Genomic DNA, 24020 nt, shown 5'->3' with positions numbered 1-24020 from the left:
TTTTACCCCAATCCTGACTAGTCTCCCAGTCCCTACCGCTGAAAAACATACTCACAGCATGATGCTGCCACCACCACGCTTCACCGCAGGGATGGTGCCTGGTTTCTTCCAGACGTGACGCTTGGCATTCAGGCCAAAGTGTTACATTTTGTTTTCATCAGACCAGAGAATCTTGTTTTTCATGGTCGGAGTGTCCTTTATGTGCCTTTTGCCAAACTCTAACCCGGCTGTCATGTGTCTTTTACTGAGGAGTGGCTTCCGTCTGGCCACTACCATAAAGGCCTGATTGGTGGAGTGATGGTTGTCCTTCTGGAAGGTTCTTCCATCTCCACAGAGGAACTCTGGAGCTCTGTCAGAGTGACCATCGGGTTCTTCGTTGACAAAGGCCCTTCTCCCACGATTGCTCAGTTTGGCCGGGCAGCCAGCTCTAAGAAAAATCTTGGTGATTCGAAACTTCTTTAATTTAAGAATGTGTTCTTGGGACCTTCAATGTTGCAGACATTTTTTGGTACCCTTCCCCAGATCTGTGCCTCGATACAATCCTGTCTCGGAGCTATACAGACAATACCTTCGACCTCATGGCTTGGTTTTTGCTCTGACATGCACTGTCAACTGTTGACCTTATATAAACAGGTGTGTGCCTTTTCAAATCATGTCCAATCAATTGAATTTGCCACAGGTGGACTCCAATCAACTTGGGAAACATCTCAAGGATGATCAATGGAAACAGGATGCACCTGAGCTCAATTTCGAGTCTCATAGCAAAGGGTGAGAATAGTTTTATAAATAAGGTCAGTTTGTTATTTTTTTATAAATCATCAAAAATGTCTAAATACCTGTTTTTTCTTTGTCGTGATGGGGTATTGTGTGTAGATTGATGAGGAGAACAATAATTTCATCCATTTAGAATAAGGCTGTAAACGTAGCAAAATGTGGAAAAAGTCAAGGGGTCTGAATACTTTCCAAATGCACTGTATACTTCCATTAATTTTTTAAACTGGTACCGGGCTACCTTCGGACAGGTCTTGTGAGGCTTGTGGGCTACAGCAAAATAACCGACATGTTCGTGAGAGTCTCACCTTTCCACAGAGGGGTCACAGTAGCATGTAGCCCAAACTGTTCGGATGCTACAGACAGAAGTTGGCAGATCGGCGCTACCGAGTCCTGTGATACTTGTGGGGGTTGTAGAGCAAAACGGAGAACATCATCATGTTCGTGAGAATCTCATCTTTCCATAGACGGTTTGTAGGCCAAACCGTTCATACACTACAGAAGTTTTCATGACAAGATCAATTTTTGTGATGTCTCATATTTTAAACCGACAGATTTTGATGGTGAATTTGTATTATGATAATTAGATTCCCGCAGGGGCACAGTCATTGACTCTAAGGGGTACACTTTCTGGGTTATCTGTTCAATTATTTATGACTGTTGTCTTAAAACACACAAACCAAATCGATGCATACGCTTCTAGAGGCAAGCCGTGTGTGTGTGTGTGTGTGTGTGTGTGTGTGTGTGTGTGTGTGTGTGTGACAGTGTGTGTGTGTGTGTGTGTGTGTGTGTGTGTGTGTGTGTATGCGTGCGCTGCTGTGTCTGGGGCAACATCAATTATCCCGGCCTAGAGAGAGCTGCCCCCTGACCCTCAGTCCAAAACAGTAAGCAGCAGGACACAATCTCATTTCTTCCTGAAGCTGTATTGCCTCTGTCTCTCACCTGGGTTCAAATACTATTTGAAATCTTTCAAATACTTTCAGCATTTGCTTTAGCCTGCCTGAAGTGCCAGATGGGGAGTTTGCACTTTTGCAACTATTCTATTAGTCAATTTAGCCGGGCAAGCTCAATCAAGCCCAGCTAAAGTGTTTGAAATTGTTTTAAATCATTTTTGAACCCAGGTCTGGCAGCCCCAGCCTCATGCCTCAGCCCTGTAGAACAGAACAGAAGACGGGAAAAAAGACCCGTCAGTAACATCAATCAGTTTAGACCCAGAGTTACAAATCAGTGTTCGAATCCAGCCAAGCAGAGGTCCAGTTCACAGCGTTCGCAGCGTTTCAAATTAGAATGGGGGCGAACCACCGCATGACACAACTCAGCTAGCTGCACGACCGACCCAGCCAATCACATCAGAGTAAGTGGCAAGTCAAGAGGAAGTCAGGCAAAAGAAAGACAAACAGAGAGAGAGAGAGAGAGAGAGAGACATGAGTGATCTCCCTCAGTTTGTTGTTTGTCACAAACTCTGTCTGTTAAACACACACGGAAACACTAAGGAAGTCACGAAGATACAACTCGCCTCGCCTCTCCTCACGCCTCGCAGTGTTGACATGAGAGGAAGTGACAATGTCTAAGAAGGATAATGAGTGCCAAACTCCAACTATAGCACATAGACTTTTTCTATATCCACCAGTGAACTCTCCCCTCTTCTCGTTCTCTCCTCTCCTGTCCTCTCCTCTTCCTTTCTCTCTTCTCTTCTTAACCTTAAACACGTTTGGAGCATCTCCCTCTGGTGCAAAATATGGCATGTTCATATCTGGCGATAGAAAGTATTTTTTTTATTTATGTTTGTTTTAAGCCTTAAACCTTACATTCATCATTTGCATTTAATGCCTAACCTTAACATTTCTAAATGAATGCGTAAATTCAAAACTGTTCTTCCTTTAACAAGTCCGACGAGCCCGATGTGAATGATATACTGCTTTCCCGGGAACAGGCCCAGGTCGCCGTCATTTGCGTGAAGAGAAGAGAAGGAGGAGAAAAAGGGGCCAGAGGGCGGGATGTCTTCTGAGAATTCGTAGGCAATCGAATAAACCCCCACTTCCTTACATTCTACTAGCAAACGTGCAATTTTTGGAAAATAAAATCGATGACCTACGCAGAAGATTAAACTACCAACGGGACATTCAAAACTGCAATATCTTATGCTTCACGGAGTCGTGGCTGAAACGACGGCACTATCAACATACAGCTGGCCGGTAAAATGCTGTATCGGCAGGATAGAACAGCAGGTTCTGGTAAGACAAGGGGTGGCGGACTATGTATTTTTGTAAATAACAGCTGTTGCACGATATCTAAGGAAGTCTCGAGGTTTTGCTCGCCTGAGGAAGAGTATTTCATGATAAGCTGTAGACCACACTATCTACCAAGAGAGTTTTCATCTGTATTTTTCATAGCTGTCTACACACCACCACAGACTGATGATGGCACTAAGACCGCACTGAATGAGCTGTAAGCAAAGAAGAAAACGCTCACCCAGAGGCGGCTAGTAGCCAGGGACTTTAATGCAGGGAAACTTAAATCCGTCTTACCAAATTTCAACCTATCAACATGTTAAATGTACAACCAGGGGGAAAAAAAACTCTGGACCACCTTTACTCCACAGACAGAGACGCATGCAAAGCTCTCCCTCGCACTCCATTTGGCAAATCTGACCATAATTCTATCCTCCTGATTCCTGCTTACAAGCAAAGATTAAAGCAGGAAGCACCAGTGACTCGATCAATAAAAAAGTGGTCAAATGAAGCAGATGCTAAGCTACAGGATTATTTTGCTAGCACAGACTGGAATATGTTCCGGGATTCCTCCGATGGCATTGAGGAATACAACGCATCAGTCATTGGCTTCATCAATAAGTGAATCAATGATGTTATCCCCACAGTGAACGTACGTACATACACCAACCAGAAGTCATGGATTATAGGCAACATCCGCACTGCCGCTTTCAAGGAGGGGGACTCTAACCTGGAAGCTTATAAGAAATCCCGCTATGCCCTCCGACGAACCATCAAACTGGCAAGGCGTCAATACAGGACTAAGATAGAATTGTACTATAATGGCTCTGACGCTCGTCGGATGTGGCAGGGATGCAAACTATTACAAACAACAAAGGAATGCGCAACCGAGAGCTGCCCAGTGACACGAGCCTACCAGATGAGCTAAACTACTTCTATGCTCGCTTTGAGGCAAATAACACTGAAACATGTAAGAGAGGACCAGCTGTTCCGGAAGACTATGTGATCACGCTCCCCACAGACGATGTGAGTAAGACCTTTAAACACATCAACATTCACAAGGCCTCAGGGCCAGACGGATTACCAGGATGTGTACTGCGAGCATGCGCTGACCAACTGGCAATTGTCTTCACTGACATTTTTAACCTCTCCCTGTCCACGTCTGTAATACCAAGATGTTTTAAGCAGGCCACCATAGTCCCTGTGCCCAAGAACACTAAGGTAACCTTCCTAAAAGACTACCGACCCGTAGCACTCATGTCTGTATCCATGAAGTGCTTTGAACACCATTATCCCAGAAACGTTAGACCCACTCCAATTTGCGTACCGCCCTAACAGATCCACAGATGATGCAATCTCTATTGCACTCCACACTGCCCTCTCCCACCTGGACAAAAGGAACACTTATGTGAGAATGCTATTCATTGACTGCAGCTCACCGTTGACTACAGCTCAACACCATAGTGCCCTCAAAGCTCATCAACAAACTAAGGACCCTGGGATTAAACACCTCCCTCTGTAACTAGATCCTGGCAGGCCGCCCCCAGGTGGTAAGGGTAGGTAACAACACATCTGCCACGCTGATTCTCAACACAGGGGCCCCTCAGGGGTGCGTGCTCAGTCCCCTCCTGTACTCCCTGATCACTCATGACTGCACGGCCAGGCACGACTCAAACACCATCATTAAGTTTGCTGATGAAACAACAGTGGTTGGCCTGATTACCAACAACGCCGAGACAGCCTATAGGGAGGAGGTCAGAGACCTGGCCATGTGTTGCCAGGACAACAACCTCTCCCTCAACGTGATCAAGACAAAGGAGATGATTGTGGACTACAGGAAAAAGAGGACCAAGCACGCCCCCCACTGTCATCAACGGGGCTGTAGTGGCGCAGGTTGAGAGCTTCAAGTTCCTTGGTGTCCACATCACCAACAAACTAACATGGTCCAAGCACACCAAGGCAGTCGTGAAGAAGGCACGACAAAACCTATTCCCCCTCATGAGACTGAAAAAAGATTTGGCATGGGTCCCCAGATCCTCAAAATGTTATACAGCTGCACCATCGACAGCATCCTGACTGGTTGCATCACCGCCTGGTATGGCAACTGCTCGGCCTCCGACCGCAAGGCACTACAGAGGGAAGTGCATACGGCCCAGTACATCACTGCCATCCAGGACCTCTATACCAGGCGGTGTCAGAGGAAGGCCCTAAAAATTCTCAAAGACTCCAGCCACCCTAGTCATAGACTGTTCTCTCTGCTACCGCACAGCAAGCGGTACCGGAGCACCAAGTCTGGGTTCAAGAGGCTTCTAAACAGCTTCTACCCCCAAGCCATGACTCCTGAACATCTAATCAAATGGCCACCCAGACTATTGGCATTGACCCCCCCCATCCCCCCGCTGCTACCCTCTGTTGTTATCATCTATGCATAGTCACTTTAATAACTCTACCTACATGTACATTTTACCTCAACTAACCGGTGACCCCGCACATTGACTCTATACCGGTGCCCCCCTGTATATAGTCTCGCTATTGTTATTTTGCTGCTGTTCTTTAATTACCTGTTACTTTTATTTCTTATTCTTCTTCATATTTTCTTTTTAACTGCATTGTTGGTTAGGGGCTCGTAAGTAAGAATGTCACTGTAAGGTCTACACCTGTTGTATTCGGCGCATGTGACTAATAAAACTTGACTTGATTACATTACATTTGGGGGAAATCCAATACAACACATTACTGAGTACCACTCTTCGTATTTTCAAGCATGGTGGTGGCTGCATCATGTTATGGGTATGCTTGTCATCGGCAAGGACAAGGGAGTTGTTTAAGATAAAAATACAAGGAATAGAGCTAACCACAGGCAAAGTCCTAGAGGAAAGCTGGGATCAGTCTGCTTTCCAGACACTGGGAGACAAATCCACCTTTCAGCAGGACAATAACCTAAAACACAAGGCCAAATATACACTGGAGTTTCTTACTGTACCAAGATGACATTGAATGTTCCTGAGTTGCCTAGTTACAGTTTTGACTTGAAAATCAATGGCAAGACTAGAAAATGGCTGTCTAGCAATGATAAACAAACAAAGTTTAAATGATTTTAAAGAGAATAATGGGAAATATTGTACAATCCAGGTTTGTAAAGCTTTCAGAAACGTACCCAGAAAGACTCTGTAATTGCTGCCAAAGGTGATTCTAACATGTATTGACCTAGGGGGTTAAATACCTATCTAATCAAAATATATTAGTGTTTAATTTTCAATTAATAAAACAAAAACACAATTAATCCTACTTTGTAACACAACAAAATATGAAAAAAGTCAAGGGGTATGAATACTTTCTTTAGGCAAAGTATTCACATTAAAATGCCTACGCTGACGCTCGCACCTTGGCACAATCAGCCAGAAGTGAGGCACTGATGCCTGTACTGAGTTGGGGGCAACCCAAGTGGCGAGAGCTAGGGAGGGGGAGGGGGGCTTACTGAGAGAGGCAACAAGGAGGCCGTTGACTTCTAGCGGAAAGTCGGCCACATGGGAAATTATCCCTGCAGCTCCGCAGCCTGGAGCATGAAATTGAAGCCGTCCGGACGGAGCATCTGACTAGAACCTTCCCTCATATTCAGAATAATTAACTATAGCACTACTCTTGCACAGCGCTATAATACCTTCCCATCTATTGTCTCCCTGCCAGGGCTCCATTGAATTCACAAGGTTACCGACACCATGCTACAGAGGAAGTAGTGGAACTGATACTGAGAGAGAGATGAGAGAGAAATAGATTGTTTCACTTTTGTTTATTATCTATTTCACTTGCTTGGGCAATGTAAACATATGTTTCCCATACCAATAAAGCCCTTTGAATTGAATTGAACTGAATTGAGAGAGAGAGAGGGAAAGCTGAGCTGCAATGTTAGAGTACAGATAAACCGTTTAGGCCAGCTAAGGACGACAGTATGTTTAAACAGCAAGACAAGGACTAAACAGCTAAATAACAATGGCTGAACAGTCAGGGTATACAACTCCCGATAATATGTTTATTATCGTGGTGGTTTCAATGACTTTGTAACAACAACGGATTACACACGTCACCTCAAACAAGAGCTGAATAATTTGAATTCCCACTCTGAAAACATTCTCTGTCTATAAACTTTGTTTGAAGGACCAATTCTGGTTTGCAGGACTTTAAGAGGTTACTACGTGGGTTAAGAGGTTAGTTACTACGTGGGTTAAGAGGTTACTACGTGGGTTAAGAGGTTACTACATGGGTTAAGAGGTTACTACGTGGGTTAAGAGGTTACTACGTGGGTTAAGAGGTTACTACATGGGTTAAGAGGTTACTACGTGGGTTAAGAGGTTAGTTACTACGTGGGTTAAGAGGTTACTACGTGGGTTAAGAGGTTACTACGTGGGTTAAGAGGTTAGTTACTACGTGGGTTAAGAGGTTACTACGTGGGTTAAGAGGTTACTACGTGGGTTAAGAGGTTACTACGTGGGTTAAGAGGTTAGTTACTACGTGGGTTAAGAGGTTACTACGTGGGTTAAGAGGTTACTACGTGGGTTAAGAGGTTAGTTACTACGTGGGTTAAGAGGTTACTACGTGGGTTAAGAGGTTACTACATGGGTTAAGAGGTTACTACGTGGGTTAAGAGGTTACTACGTGGGTTAAGAGGTTACTACATGGGTTAAGAGGTTACTACGTGGGTTAAGAGGTTAGTTACTACGTGGGTTAAGAGGTTACTACGTGGGTTAAGAGGTTACTACGTGGGTTAAGAGGTTAGTTACTACGTGGGTTAAGAGGTTACTACGTGGGTTAAGAGGTTACTACGTGGGTTAAGAGGTTACTACGTGGGTTAAGAGGTTACTACGTGGGTTGACTGCATGTCTGAGGGGTTGAGAAAATAGATAGAGCAGAAGAAGAGAGGGAGTGTGGGAACATTAAGATGGAGGATAAATGACACTTGAGACAGTCAAGACAACAAGGTTTTACAACAAAGTCGGTTAATACGAACAGGGGCTCTACACGTTAAACTTTTACTATTGCGTCTGTATTTATCTTGCAAACTGTGTTTTATAAATGTACTGAGTGACCAGATTCATCCCTAAACTTCCTGTTCAAAATCAACACAACATCAACACAAAGGCAAGCCCATTTCTAAGGAGACAACCACTACCACAGGAGCTCCTACAACTCTCCTGCAAATCTCACAACCCTCACCTGTATTGCACCTAAGGGGTTAACCCCAAACACATCCACCCAGCCGCTCACCCACCTATCAACCCCCTTACTCTGAAAGAGTAGTTTTCTTTAAAATACCAGGCTAGTTTATTTTTCACATTTGTAATTAGGGTCCGCTCCTGACGAACTGTCTGAGGGCCCTACTTAATTGGATGCCAGAGGCCTCAGGGGCCACACATTGATTCCTTCACTGGGAAATAAATTCAATCAGATGCATTATTAAACTGACTGGGAATCAGTGGGGAGGGCGCGCATGGCGGACGGATGGCAAGGATGGGTGGGAGGGAGGATGAGGGAAGCAGGGGAGTGAAGGTGGAATGTTAATTGCAAACTAATCAAAGCTGAGAGAGTGAATCAGGAAAGGGAGATGGAGGAGAGATTTGAGCAGCGGAGGAGAGGGATGATGGCTTGAGGAGGGATGAGCACATGCACATACACATGCATAAAAACACAAGCACACAAACACACACCACACAATGTGTGAAACCTTTGAAAATGTCTCCCAGTGATTCAACCTTGATTAGAGATAACAAGTCTTAATGAGAAGTCCAGTAATCAGATGAAACGCCTCAGAGATTTACCTTCCTCTGAATGCTAAACACCATGGGCACTGCTCTGCTGTCGATCATACTAGTCCTTGGCCCACCCAAATAACAGTCTAGCAACATAATATATGAATGTCTCTTCGATAATGCTTTGAATTTCATCTTTCCAAAATAAGGTAAAACTAAAGTGACAATGTGGGTTATTTTTTGCGGTAAAGAATATTGAATAAAAACAAATCTAGAGATCAAAACGCTTTTCAGCTCTGTCTTTGCTTTGGATGTCAGGTTCTATGGATTCGGAAAACTGGGAGAATATAAATAAAATAAAATCACATTGTATTGGTCACAAACACATATTTCACAGATGTTTTTGTGGGTGTAGCGAAATGCTTGTGTTTCTAGCTCCAACAGTAGTAGTGTCTTTAGATATTTTTGTCAGATGTTACTATGGAAAACTGAAGTATAATTACAAACATTTCATAAGTGTCAAAGGCTTTTATTGACAGTTACATGAAGTTGATGCAGAGTCAATATTTGCAGTGTTAACCCTTCTTTTTCAAGACCTCTGCAATCTGCCCTGGCATGTTGTCAATTAACTTCGGGCCACATCCTGACTGATGGCAGCCCATTCTTGCATAATCAATGCTTGGAGTTTGTCAGAATTTGTGGGTTTTTGTTTGTCCACCCGCCTCTTGAGGATTGACCACAAGTTCTCAATGGGATTAAGGTCTGGGGAGTTTCCTGGCCATGGACCCAAAATATCGATGTTTTGTCCCCCCAGCCACTTAGTTATCACTTTTGCCTTATGGCAAGGTGCTCCATCATGCTGGAAAAGGCATTGTTCATCACCAAACTGTTCCTGGATGGTTGGGAGAAGTTGCTCTCGGAGGATGTGTTGGTACCATTCTTTATTCATGGCTGTGTTCTTGGGCAAAATTGTGAGTGAGGCCACTCCCTTGGCTGAGAAGCAACCCCACACATGAATGGTCTCAGGATGCTTTACTGTTAGCATGACACAGGACTGATGGTAGCGCTCACCTTGTCTTCTCCGTACAAGCTTTTTTCCGGTTGCCCCAAACAATCGAAAAGGGGATTCATCAGAGAAAATGACTTTACCCCAGTCCTCAGCAGTACAATCCCTGTACCTTTTGCAGAATATCAGTCTGTCCGTGATGTTTTTCCAGGAGAGAAGTGGCTTCTTTGCTGCCCTTCTTGACATCAGGCCATCCTTCAAAAGTCTTCGCCTCACTGTGCGTGCAGATGCACTCACACAGGCCTGCTGCCATTCCTGAGCAAGCTCTGTACTGGTGGTACAGCTGAATCAACTTTAGGAAACGGTCCTGGTGCTTGCTGGACTTTCTTGGGCACCCTGAAGCCTTCTTCACAACAATTGAACCGCTCTCCTTGCAGTTCTTGATGATCCGATAAATGGTTGATTTAGGTGCAATCTTACTGGCAGCAATATCCTTGCCTGTGAAGCCCTTTTTGTGCAAAGCAATGATGACGGCACGTGTTTCCTTGCAGGTAACCATGGTTGACAAAAAAAGAACAATGATTCCAAGCACCACCCTCCTTTTGAAGCGTCCAGTCTGTTATTCGAATTCAATCAGCATGACAGAGTGATCTCCAGCCTTGTCCTCGTCAACACTCACACTTGTGTTAACGAGAGAATCACTGACATGATGTCATCTGGTCCTTTTGTGGCAGGGCTGAAATGCAGTAGAAATGTTTTTGGGGGGATTCAGTTCATTTGCATGGCAAAGAGGGACTTTGCAATTAATTGCAATTCATCTGATCACTCTTCATAACATTCTGGGGTATATGCAAATTGCCATCATACAAACTGAGGCAGCAGACATTATGATAATGTAAATTTGTTTCATTCTCAAACCTTTGGCCACGACTGTACATATGAGATGAGTAAAGCAGTATGTAAACATTATTAAAGTGGCAGAGTGCTCCCGGTGATGCGTTGGGCAGACCGCACCACCCTCTGGAGAGCCCTGCAGTGCAGTTGCCGTACCAGGCGTTGACACAGCCCAACAGGATGCTCTCAATTGCGCATCTGTAAAAGCAGCCAAGCCACATTTCTTCAGCCTCCTGAGTTTGAAGAGGCGCTGTTGCTCCTTCTTCACCACACTGTCTGTGTGGGTGGACCATTTCAGACAGTCAGTGATGTGTACGCCGAGGAACTTGAAGCTTTCACCTTCTCCACTGTGGTCCCGTCGATGTGGAAAGGGGCTTGCTCCCTCTGCTGTTTCCTGAAGTCCACGATCAGCTCCTTCGTTTTGTTGACATTGAGGGAGAGGTTATTTTCCTGGCATCACTCCGCCAGAGCCCTCACCTCCTCCCTGTAGGTTGTCTCGTCATTGTTGGTAATCAGGCCTACTGTTGTGTCCTCTGCAAACTTGATGATTGAGTTGGAGGTGTGCATGGCCACACAGTCATGGGTGAACAGGGAGTAAAGGAGGGGGCTGAGCACGTACCCTTGTGGGGCCCCTGTGTTGAGAATCAGCGAAGTGGAGGTATTTTTTCCTACCTTCACCACCTGGGGTGGCCCGTCAGGAGGTCCAGGACCCAGTTGCACAGGGCAGGGTTCAGACCCAGGGCCCCGAGCTTAATGATGAGCTTGGAGGGTACTATGGTGTTGAAGGCTGAGCTATAATCAATGAACAGCATTCTTACATAGGTCCAGATGGGATAGGGCAGTGTGCAGTGCAATGGAGATTGCATCGCCTATGGATCTATTGGGGCAGTAAGCAAATTGAAGTGGGTCTAGGGTGTCAGGTAAAGTAAAGTTGATATGATCCTTAAATAGCCTCTCAAAGCACTTCATGATGACAGAGGTGAGTGCTATGGGCAATAGTCATTTAGTTCAGTTACCTTTACTTTCTTGGGTACAGGAACAATGGTGGACATCTTGAAGCAAGTGGGGACAGCAGACTGGGATAAGGGGCAACAGAGAAGGAAAACCCACAGTCCTTGGTAGTGGGCCGCGACGGTGGTTTTCCCTTTGTAATCCGTGATTGTCTGTAGACCCTGCCACATACGTCTCGTGTCTGAGCTGTTGAATTGCGACTCTACTTTGTCTCTGTACTGACGCGGTTTGCCGGTTTGATTGCCTTACGGAGGGAATAACTGCATTGTTTGTATTCAACTATATTCCCAGTCACCTTGCCATGGTTAAATGTGGTGGTTCGCGCTTTCAGTTTTGTGTGAATGCTGCCATCCATTCACGACGGTTTCTGGTTTGGGTAGGTTTTAATAGTCACAGTGGGAACAACATCCCCTATAAATTTCCTGATGAACTCAGTCACCGTGTCCTTGTATACGTCAACGTTATTCTCAGAGGCTACCCAGTTCGCGTGATCAAAACAATCTTGAAGCATGGATTCCAAAGGGTCAGACCAGCGTTGAATAGACCTTAGCACGGGTACTTCCTGTTTGAGTTTCTGCCTATAGGAAGGGAGGAGCAAAATGGAGTCGTGATCTGATTTTCCAAAGGCAGGGCGGGGGAAGGCCTTGTAGGCATCCCGAAAGGGGGAGTAGCAGTGGTCGAGTGTTTTTCTACACTACAGTCAATGTGTTGATAGAACTTCAGTAGCGCTTTCCTAAAATTTGTTGCTTTGTTAAAATCCCCAGCTACAATAAATGCGTCCTCAGGATATGTGGTTCCTGTTTGCATAAAGTCCAGTGTAGTTCCTTGAGTGCCATCGTGGTTTCGGCTTGAGGGGGAGTATACACGGCTGTGACAATAACCGAAGACAATTCTCTTGGGATGTAATACGGTCGGCATTTGATTGTGAGGTATTCTTGGTCAGGTGAACAAAAGGACTTGAGTTTCTGTATGTTATCACATTCACACCATGAATAGTTAGTCATGAAACATTCACCACTGCCTTTCTTCTTGCGGAGAGTTCTTTATTCCTGTCTTTACAATGTACTGAGAACCCAGCTGGCTGTATGGGTGGGGACAGTATATCCCAAGAGAGCCATGATTCCGTGAAACAGAGTATGCTACAGTCCCTGATGTCTCTCTGGAAGGAGATCCTCACCCTGAGCTCGTCTACTTTATTGTCCAGAGTTACTGAACATTAGCGAGTAATATACTCGGAAGCGGTGGATGGTGTCGGACTAGAAGTCCATTCCGAATACCTCTTTTACGCCGGCGGCGTCTTGGAGCAGCCTCTGGAATAAGTTCAATTGCCTTGGGGGTACAAACAAAGGATCCATTTCAGGAAAGTCGTATTCCTGGACTTAATGCTGGTGAGTTACCGCCGCTCTGATATCCAAAAGTTATTTCCGGCTGTATGTAATAAAACAAAAAACTTTCTGGGCGTGGGCCTCCCGTGTGGCGCAGCGGTCTATGGCACTGCATCGCAGTGCTAGATGCATTACTACAGACCCCGGTTTGATACCGGGCTGTGTCGCAGCTGGCCATGACCAGGAGACCCATGAGGTGACGCATAATTGGCCCTGCGTCGTCCAGGTTATGGGAGGGTTTGGCCGGCCGGGATGTCCTTGTCTCATTGCGCTCTAGCGCCCGGCCCTCCACGCATGCACGCTGACATGGTCGCCAGGTGTACAGTGTTTCCTCAGACACATTGGTGCGGCTGACTTTTGGGTTAAGTGAGCAGTGTGTCAAGAAGCAGTGTGGCTTGGCGGGGTTGTGTTTCGGAGGACGCACGGTTCTCAACACTCGCCTCTCCCGAATCCGTACGGGAGTTGCAGCGATGGGACAACACTGTAACTACCAATTGGATATGACAAAATTGGGAAGAAAAGGGGGGTAATTTTTTTTAATGAAAAATAAATAAATAAAAATGGGATAATAATGAAATGACACACCCCAAAAATTATACTGCAAAGTTGCTTAGGAGCTAGCTAAGCTGCCATGTCTGTCAGAGCCATCTGTCGGAGCCATCTTCTGAGTTATTAGTCTGATTTATCTAGCTCTGAGAACCCCTGTTATCTGTGGACCTAGCACAGTGGGGAAGAGTGGATGGATATGCTGAAGGAGACAAGAGCACGGCCTTTCAGTGGATGGATACGCTGCTAGAGAGGGGTTCTAGAGACAACACTAATTTGACATGGGAGCTGAGGTCGATACAAAGTCTTGATTGCTGCAGCTTTCCCTCACTCTCAGCAGAGTCAGCTAGTGTGTGTGTGTGTGCGCGTGTGTGAGTGTGCGCATGTGTGTATGTTTCTACAGCAGGAGTTGAGCTGTTCCTCACCTGTAGCTTCCTTTAAAAAACACCCACAGGAGACCTCCACTCTGCTACACATGGCCCTCACCTCTCCAAAACCCATTTAACCTCTCAGCAGAGTCCAGAGCTACAAAGCCATGCACATTCACGCACAAACACATTGCTTGCAGTGCAGTGTGTGCTCTGTTTGTCACCCAGACAGACCCCTTCTCTCAGGGTTGTACCTGTCTAGCATAGTGTCTGTGTGTTGTGTTCTCAACCTCTTGGTGGCTTCTCTCCTTAGAACAATCTCTGAGCCTGCCCGAGTCACCGATGTCTAATCAAATACACACTCAGGGTGAGACTGCAACCCGCCATCACACACACACACACACACACACACACACACACACACACACACACACACACACACACACACACACACACACACACACACACACACACACACACACACACACACACACACACACACACACACACACACGGCAGGCCCTCCAAACAGCAGCCCAAGGTCACCCTTTCTCCAGTGTGTCAGATCTTGACACTCCACCATTGCCAGCACCGCTTTTTCCTCCATATTGCTTCTGAAAATTGCTTGCAGCTGCTGTTGTGTTGGCCGCCCATACAGAAGTCCTACTACACAGTACGGTAGGAACGAGCAGAGCCAGGGGGAGATGAACTCGCAATGAGAGAGACATCTGCCTGTGTTTGCCATTTTTATTTTGCCATTTGAACCAGCACAATACCGCAACTCAACAACAACCCCCAAAAGCCCATTGCATGTACAGATGGGGTTAATAACTGTCTCATGGATCATCTTCATGAGCGGATTGTAAATGTAACATATATTTAACTAGGTAAGACAGTTAAGAACAAACTCTTATTTACAATGACAGCCAAACCCGGACGACGCTGGGCCAATCGTGTGCCACCCTATGGGCCTACCAATCACGGCCTGATGTGATGCAGCCTGGATTCAAACCAGGGACTGCAGTGACGCCTCTTGCACTGAAATGCAGTGCCTTAGACCGCTGCGCCGCTCGGGAGCCTAATTTTCTCTTCAGATCTCTCCAGAGATGTTCGATTGGGTTCAAGCCCATCTGGGCCACTCAAGGACATTCATAGACTTGACCCAAAGCCACTCCTGCGTTGTCTTGGCTGTGTGCTTAGGGTCATTGTCCTGTTGGAAGGTGAATCTTCACCCCACTCTAGAGCAGGTTTTCATCAAGGATCTCTCTGTACTTTGCTCCGTTCATCTTTGCCTCGATCCTGACGAGTCTCCCAGTCCCTGCCGCTGAAAAACATCCCCACAACATGATGCTGCCACCTCCATGCTTCACCGTAGGGATGGCGCCAGGTTTCCTCCAGATGTGACGCTTGTCATTCAGACCAAATAGTTCAATCTTGGTTTCATCAGACCAGAGAATCTTGTTTCTCATGGTCTGAGAGTCTTTAGGTGCCTTCCAGCAAACTCCAAGCGGGCTGTCATGTGCCTTTTACTGAGGAATGGCTTCCGTCTGGCCACTCAACCATAAAGGCCTGATTGGTGGAATGCTGCAGAGATGCTTGTCTTTCTGGAAGGTTCTCCCATCTCCACAGAGGAACACTGGAGCTCTGTCAGAGTGACCATTGTCTTCTTGGTCACCTCCATGACCAAGGCCCTTCTCCCCCGATTGTTCAGTTTGGCTGGACGGCCATCTCTAGTAAGTCTTGGTGGTTCCAAACTTCTTCCATTTAAGAATGATGGAGGCCACTGTGTTCTTGGGGATCTTCAATGCTGCAGACATTTTGTGGTACCCTTCCCCAGATATATGCCTCGACACAATCCTGTCTCGGAGCTCTATGGACAATTATTTTCGACCGCATGCCTTGATTTTTCTCCTGACATGCACTGTCAACTGTGGGACCTTATATAGACAGGTGTGTGCCTTTCCAAATCATATCCAATCAATTGAATTTACCACAGGTGGACTCCAATCAAGTTGTAGAAACATCTCAAAGATGATCAATGGAAACAGGATGCACCTGAGCTCAATTTCAAGTCTCATAGGAAAGTGTCTGAATACTTATGTAAATAAGGTATTTCTGTTTTTTATTTTTAATACTTTTGCAAACATTTCTAAAAACCTGTTTTCGCTTTATCACTATGGGGTATTGTGTGTAGATTGATGAGAAGACATTTTAGAATCAGGCTGTAACAAAATGTGGGAAAAGTCAAGGGGTCTGAATACTTTCCGATATGAGTATATAACAGCTCTATGACTCTCCTCCTATAGCCATAGAGTTTAGCATAATGCCGCTGCCCCTCAGTAATGGCAGGTAAGTTATGGCTATAAAGAAATGGCTGCAATCTCACGGTTGTCTCTGTACAGTAATGCCCGTGGATTGCTTGATCAATGGCCAGGGCTAAGTCATTACGGCTGCGTTAAAAAGTAATAAACAGCGACGTGTGAACATGCCTCCTGGTGCTTGTTTTCAAACGCCGCCCCGGTACACAGGTCATATGCTGGTGGCAATTTTGAACAAAATGGAGTGCAGCCCGCAGTGAATCCTGGGTAATTAATAAGCAGGATGTGAGGGTAGCGGAACAGGGTTTAGAGCTGACCTCAGGTCTGTGTGAGTGTGACAGGGGGGCACAGAGGTACAGTAGGGTCAGTTGGCCGTGTGTGTGAGACTCAGACAGATGGAAGTGGACAGGGTTTGTTCTGCTGGTTGGAGGGATGTGCTGACTGTTTGTCTTTGGTGAAAAAAGCTCTGTGAAAAAAAACACAGAAAACATCAATCTGATTTCCAGAGGTAAGGGAAGGAAACACGTTCATTTTCAGAAATGAGGCGGGAATTGGCGGTACAGCGGTTCAAACGTGACAGGGCTAAATAAGGTACCCACAATGCAGATCGGGCTCACTGCTCTGGAACGGAGACGAGGAGAAAACACACTGTGGGCTGCCGGCTGGCTGATTTGGTTTTCCAACCCGCAGCTTCCTCGTACCTCATTTGCCACTGAGCTGGAGGCAATGTTCCTCTGGATGCCAGGATGTGTGTGGTGTGTGGCGTGGGCATGTGAGTGTGTTAGAAGTGTCCTGAAGGCCCATTTGTTTTTTGTTGTTCTTGTACCGACACGCACCCATTCCTCCATACACATCCACACCACAGTACGGGAAAGAGAGCGTCTGAACTCACTGCATGTAGCGTCGGCCTCGTCTGATCCGTCGGCACACTCCGGCTCCCCGTCACAGCGCCACCGCTGGGGAACACACTGGCCGTTCTCACACGCAAAGTCTGTGGTGGCACACGTCTTCTTTGCTGCTCAGAGAGAGAGAGACAGAGAGAGAGAGATAGGGAAGGAGAGAGAGAGAGAGAGAGAGGGAAGGAGAGAGAGAGAGAGATAGGGAAGGAGAGAGAGAGAGATCAGATTAGTATTCTAAGTCAAATACACAACTCAAGCTAAGTGAAATGGTGTCTCGCTTTGAACAAATGATGAAAACCTCGAGGTCGGGTTTACAAATCAGGTCCACTATCTAATAAGCAAACTGCACAAAACGTGGCCAGATGCAAGCTTCCGTTCATTTAACCCCACTTTACAAATACCCTCCCAAACCTGTCCATTTGTCTCAGTGCCCAGAGATTGCAGCAAGGGCAGACTGTTGTTAGATGACCAGTCTCATAACCCATCTAACCCCATTCTCCAGTCACTCTCTCCGAGCAGAGCGGAGCAGCCCGGGGAAAATTGGAGCGTTTGAGTGTGTCACAGGGGGAGCTAAAGCTCCTTCTTCTTGACCGGGAGAGTTCTGAACAAGAGAAAGCACTCGCCTCATGTGAGAGAGAGAACAATGCCTCGCTCCGCTTGCCTGATGAACACCACACAGCGGGACTAACTGTCCTGTTCTCTTCCTCATTTACATGCCTTGGTTTAAACAGTGTTGTGCCCACGGGACGGCACTAGCCTAAAATGTAAATTAGCGGAGTGCTAGGCTAGTCAGAATCACTGCAGTGGAGTGTGAGGGGGATCGCTAGGGGTTTAGCCTTGCCTGGATGGAGAGAGGCTAGTTAGGCTAAAGATTTTAGCCTAAAAATGTCAACTACATTGACTACATCTAATGTAGGTTATTGTACTGTAGCACTAGTCAGAATCACTGTAGTGGAGTGTGATGATTGCTGCGGCTTAGCCCAGTCTGGCTGAGTAGACTAGAGGCGTGTTAGCCTATTGTTTATGTGATGTAGCCTACCTTGGGTGGCCAGACTGGGGGGTTGAAATCACTGCATATGAATGATGCCCCCCCAGGGGCTCATAACACAACAGGAAGATAGTGTAGTGAAACAAAACGTGCCGGATTCGGACTATTACACCTGACAGCACTCGCGTCATTACCTGCTAGGTTACTGCCTGACATGCTGGAAAGTACAGAGAAGTCACAAACAACTCCTAATACATTTGGTAATTGGTATTTTATTAAGACCCCCACCAGCTGTTGCGAAAGCAGCAGCTACTCTTCCTGGGGTCCACAATAAACATGAAACATTACATAATAGGGTCGTTCCACCAATTCGGTGCTTCTTGAGAAGTGTAAGTTAGTCCCAAAAAACGTTTGATTTCACCTAATTTTAACATTCTGTCATAATGAGCACATAAAAAAACTAGTTTTACCATCTCAAGACGTGAAATTACAAAATGGCTATAGTAATATGTATATAATATAGTAAGTGCCTATTAAGTGGCAAATAAAGTACAAGGGTTGACAGTAACAGAGTTTCTTCTTAAATCAGCCATAAATCGCCTTGTGACATGCTTGTCGTGGCAACTGAATGCAAGCTTATTTATTTTTATTTTTTGTTCAAACATTTCTAGGCTGTGTATCTATGGTTAGCAGGGTTATACTCAACTCAGTTTTCCACCACAAAACACCAGAAAATGGCCAAAAAGACTAGAAACAGCTCACCTGCTTTTATTAGACATTCAAATCTTCTTTTGAAAAAAAATCTAAATAAGAATCGTTTCAACCATATTAAAATGAGAGTCCAGTTCACATAACATGGTTGACCCTTAAAATGAGGGACAGACGTAAATGAATCGCTAATCACATGGTAGTGAAACTTTAAGTGGGTTAAAACCTTCCTAGAAGTAACACAGGGTTGACGGAGGGACATGCCAAAATGATGAATTTTGAATGATCGAATTCTCCTTTTGTTAAAGGGGAACTTCATTTGACATAACGGGCTTTTACAATTCAATATTGGTGCACAATTTCTACTTACAATATCAAAGGTACGCAAAAGGCACTCCATTCATGGAATGACCCATGAACGTTAACAGACGAGAACAGCTCAAGGAACGAACTACGTACATTTGAGCAACACAATGGGGAAGTACCTAAAAGTCCTACCAACGTCTTCTAATGGATGAGGACAAGAGTCTCCATTATAATGGGACATCAAGTAGAAGTATTTTCCCGACGGCTACAACAAAAAACACCCAGATTCTATAATACAATTTTCAAGCAGTTAAAAAGAAAACTCCCAAGTACATGGCTGTGAGGATTGCAGAGGAGGAAGCTACATCCACAGAGGTCCTGTGTAATGGAATTACACATCCCTGTAGACTCAACAAATCCCCTCCCGGTGTGTGTGTGTGCGCGCGTGTGTGTGTTAGTGATTGCAATATCATGCGAGTGTGTCACTGAACACAAATCCCCTCCGGTCTCCTATTATTTTATCTGGGAATTCATCTAACTCCCTTCCATATCCCCAGCCAGTCTCCCACTCCACACATACATTACCAAAAGTATGTGGACACTCAAAGAAAGTCTCATTCCAAAATTATGGGTTTTAATATGGAGTTGGTGCCAACTTTGCTGCTATAACAGCCTCCACTCTTCTGGGAAGGCTTTCCACTAGAAGATAGAACATTGCTATGGGGACTTGCTTTCATTCAGCCACAAGAGCATTAGTGAGGTCGGGCACTGATGTTGGCCGATTCGGCCTGGTTCGCAGCCAGCGTTCCAATTCATCCCAAAGGTGTTTGATGGGGTTGAGGTCTTGGCCAGTCAAGTTCTTCCACACGGATCTCGACAAACCATTTCTGTATGGACCTCGCTTTGTGCACGGGGGCATTGTCATGCTGAAACAGGAAAGGGCCTGCACCAAACTGTTGCCACAAAGTTGGAAGCCCAGAATCATCTACAATATAATTTCTTGCTGTAGCGTAAAAATTTCCCTTCAATGGAACTAAGGGGCCTAGCCCGAACCATGAAAAACAGCCCCAGACTATTATTCCTCCTCCACCAAACTTTACAGTTGGCACTATGCATTGGAGCAGATAGCGTTCTACTGGCATCCGCCAAACCCAGATTTGTCCGTCGGACAGCCAGATGGAGAAGCGTGATTAAGCACTCCAGAGTCTTGTTTCCACTGCTCCAGAGTCCAATGGTGGCGAGCTCAACACCACTCCAGCCAACGCTTTGCATTACGGATGGTGATCTTAGGCTTGTGTGCGGCTGCTCAGCCATGGAAACCCATTTCATGAAGCTCCCGTCAAACAGTTCTTCTGCTGACGTTGCTTCCAGAGGCAGTTTGGAACTCAGTAGTGACTGAGGACAATTTTTATGAGCTACGCACTTCAGCACTCAGACGTCTCGTTCTGTGAGCTTGTGTGGCTTACCACGTCGCGGCTGAGCCGGTGTTGCTCCTAGACGTTTCCACTTCCCAATAACAGCACTTACAGTTGACCGGTGCAGCTCTAGCAGGTCAGATATTTGACGAACTGACTTGTTGGAAAGGTGGCATCCTATGACGGTGAGATGTTGGATGTCACTTGAGCTCAGTAATGCCACACTACTGCCAATGTTTGTCTATGGAGATTGCATGGTCGTGTGCTCGATTTTATACACCTGTCAGCAACGGGTGGGGCTGAAATAGCCAAACCCACTAATCTGAAGGGGTATCCACATTTATTTTGGATTTTTTTCACCTTTATTTAACCAGGTAGGCCAAGTTTTCATTTACAACTGTGGCCTGGCCAAGATAAAGAAAAGCAGTGCGACAAAAACAACACAGAGTTACAAATGGTATAAACAAACGTACAGTCAATAACACAATAGAAAAAATCTATATACAGTGTGTGCAAATGTAGTAAGATTAGGGAGGTAAGGCAATAAATAGGCCATAGTGGCAAAATAATTACAATTTAGCATTAACACTGGAGTGATAGATGTACAAATGATGATGTGCAAGTAGAGATACTGGGGTGCAAAAGAGCAAAAATAAATTATATGGGGATGAGGTAGTTGGGTGGGCTATTTACAGATGGGCTGTGAACAGGTACAATGATCGGTAAACTGCTCTGACAGCTGATGCTTACATGAAGTACGAGTAAAAAATTTGGACACCTACTCATTCAAGGGTTTTTCTTTATTTGTACTATTTTCTACATTGTAGAATAATAGTGAATACATCAAAACTATGAAATGACACATATGGCATCATGTAGTAACCAAAAAAGTGTTGAACAAATCAGAATATATTTTATATTTGAGATTCTTCAAAGTAGCCACCCTTTGCCTTGATGATTGCTTTGCACACTCTTGGCATTCTCTCAACCAACTTCATGAGGTAGTCACCTGGAATGCATTTCAATTAACAGGTGTGTCTTATTAAAAGTTAATTTGTAAAATGTCTTTCCTTCTTAATGCATTTGAGCCAATCAGTTGTATTGTGACAAGGTAGGGGTGGTATACAGAAGATAGCCCTATTTGGTAAAAGACCAAGTCAGTGTTATGACTAGAAAAGCTCAAATAAGCAAAGAGAAACGACAGTCCATCATTACATTAAGACACGAAGGTCAGTCAATATGGAAAAAAGTCAAAGAACTTTTCTTCCAAGTGCAGTCGCAAAAACCATCAAGCGCTATGATGTAACTGGCTCTCCTGAGGACCGCTACAGGAAAGGAAGACTCAGAGTTACCTCTGCTGCAAAGGATAAGTTCATTAAAGTTACCAGCCTCAGAAATTGCAGCCCAAATACATGCTTCACAGAGTTCAAGTAACAGACACATCTCAACAGCAACTGTCCAGAGGAGACTGTGTAAATCAGGTCTTCATGGTCAAACTTTCTGCAAAGAAACCACTGCTAAACGACACCAATAAGAAGAAGATACTTGCTTGGGCCACGAACCACGAGCAATGGACATTAGACCAGTGGAAATCTGTTCTTTCGTCTGAAGAGTCCAAATTTGAGATCTTTGGTTCCAACCGCCGTGTCTTTGTGAGATGCAGAGTAGGTGAATGGTTGATCTCCGCATGTGTGGTTCCCACCGTGAAGCATGGAGGAGGAGGTGTGATGGTGCTTTGCTGGTGACACTATCTGTGATTTATTTAGAATTCAAGGCACACTTAACCAGTATGGCTACCAAAGCATTCTGCAGCGATACCCCATCCCATCTGGTTTGCACTTAGTGGGACTATCATTTGTTTTTCAACAGGACAATGATCCCCAGATGGGATGATTGGAGGGAGATATAGGGGTATGGAGAGTGTGGAGAGTGGGTAGTAGGGTGCCTAAGGATGTATAGGGGTGGGAGAACACTCCATTGGGGTGAGGAGGGGGACTAAGGAAACAGAGCAACGGCAGACCTATCAATCACCCACAATCTCTCCCACCCTCTCTCCATCCCTCCCTCTCATCCTTTCTTATCTCAAGGACAAAAGAGCAAATAATCCATGGAAAGAATAGTAGGAATTTCTCATTACCTCCCCCACGACCTTCAAACTGCTTTAAGTGAGGGTTTCACCATTGTAGCACACCACAATATGCTTTTAATTATCCCAAGAAAAGGAAATGTTAGCTTGAAGGACTGCCAGATGTTGTTGAATTGGTGTGAGTTTAGTGTCTCCAGTGATTGGGCTGGCAGTGCCATGTGGTGCGGTGGCATTCCGAGGGGCTTGTGCGCTGTTGATTTTTGTTCCTTCATCTCCCAGCGCTGTGTTGTGTGTGTGTGTGTGTGTGTGTGTGTGTGTGTGTGTGTGTGTGTGTGTGTGTGTGTGTGTGTGTGTTGTGGCACACAGTAATCTTGCCCATTCTCCACAGCTACCTCAAGGATTTGTTGATTTATGACTTATGCATCAAGATCCTGTGCCACACAGAGGTGGCAAACGCATGCGCATCCACAAACAACCACCACACAAATGCAAACAATTATGTATACACACACACATCCCGCTCAAATGTGGACAGAGTTGCTGACACAAGTAAATACACAAATATACGTTTACCTCCTTCGCCAGCTGAGACATGTCATGAGAACGCCATCCATATAGAATACCTTGAACTCACTGTAAAGTGTGTGAGTCCACGAGCTGAATACATACAATACATCCACAAACAAGTAACACACGCAAGTAAGCGCTCACACACGCACATCACACAGCCCTGTCTCAGACCAACCAGAACAGGTATTATTTTTCCCATTCCCGCTGTGATTCCTATTAATTATCCTGTAGGCCCACCCCCTTCCCCCGATCAGCCGAGAGAAGACAGGAAGCTCCTCTCGGAGCTACCGGCATTCTCCCAATGACACGCTCCAGGGGCCACCATGATTACTGACTGACTCGGGTGACCTGGGATGTTTACCGAGCCACCGCAACACCTCTAAGGAATCCGCCACGTCGCCGGAACAACACAGGAATGTGAATTGAGAAGAAGCGACAGAGGAGCAGGGGAAACAGGTGAAGGTCAGGAACCTCGGAGTCATTCAATTTCCACACTCCATTTACCCCTCAAAATGTGTTCTCTCCATCACAGGGAAGGAGACAATGTAATGTATAGCTACAACACTACAATAACAATGAAGGAGAAACATTGAACCTTGTTTGGTGTGATTGCCCTGTCTTTGTTAAGTGCTGCACCCTATGGCATCCTATGATATATATGTGGTTGATAATAGGTGTTGATAAGCTGTATTGAAGGGCTGAGGTAGGCAATCCTTTATGTGCTGCACTGTGATAAGACGAGCCAGGGCCATTACCAGATGGAAGGATTTGTCT

The 24020-nt window shown here is 45.5% G+C and overlaps 1 protein-coding gene across 4 annotated transcripts in view; it reads right to left on the bottom strand.

Moving 5' to 3' along the window:
• lrp8 (low density lipoprotein receptor-related protein 8, apolipoprotein e receptor) overlaps window positions 1-24020 on the bottom strand; it is a 270817-nt gene that overhangs the window by 127201 nt on the left and 119596 nt on the right. For all 4 annotated transcript variants that reach the window (XM_029750462.1, XM_029750464.1, XM_029750463.1 and 1 more), the window contains exon 3: window positions 17167-17289. In XM_029750462.1, the coding sequence (XP_029606322.1) occupies window positions 17167-17289 (123 nt within the window). The remainder of the gene's footprint in view (window positions 1-17166; window positions 17290-24020) is intronic.

Source organism: Salmo trutta, chromosome 4, assembly GCF_901001165.1.
Source record: "Salmo trutta chromosome 4, fSalTru1.1, whole genome shotgun sequence".
Lineage (NCBI taxonomy): Eukaryota > Metazoa > Chordata > Actinopteri > Salmoniformes > Salmonidae > Salmo > Salmo trutta.
Note: the sequence above shows the minus strand (reverse complement) of the source record. Positions and strands in the feature narration are given on the sequence as shown.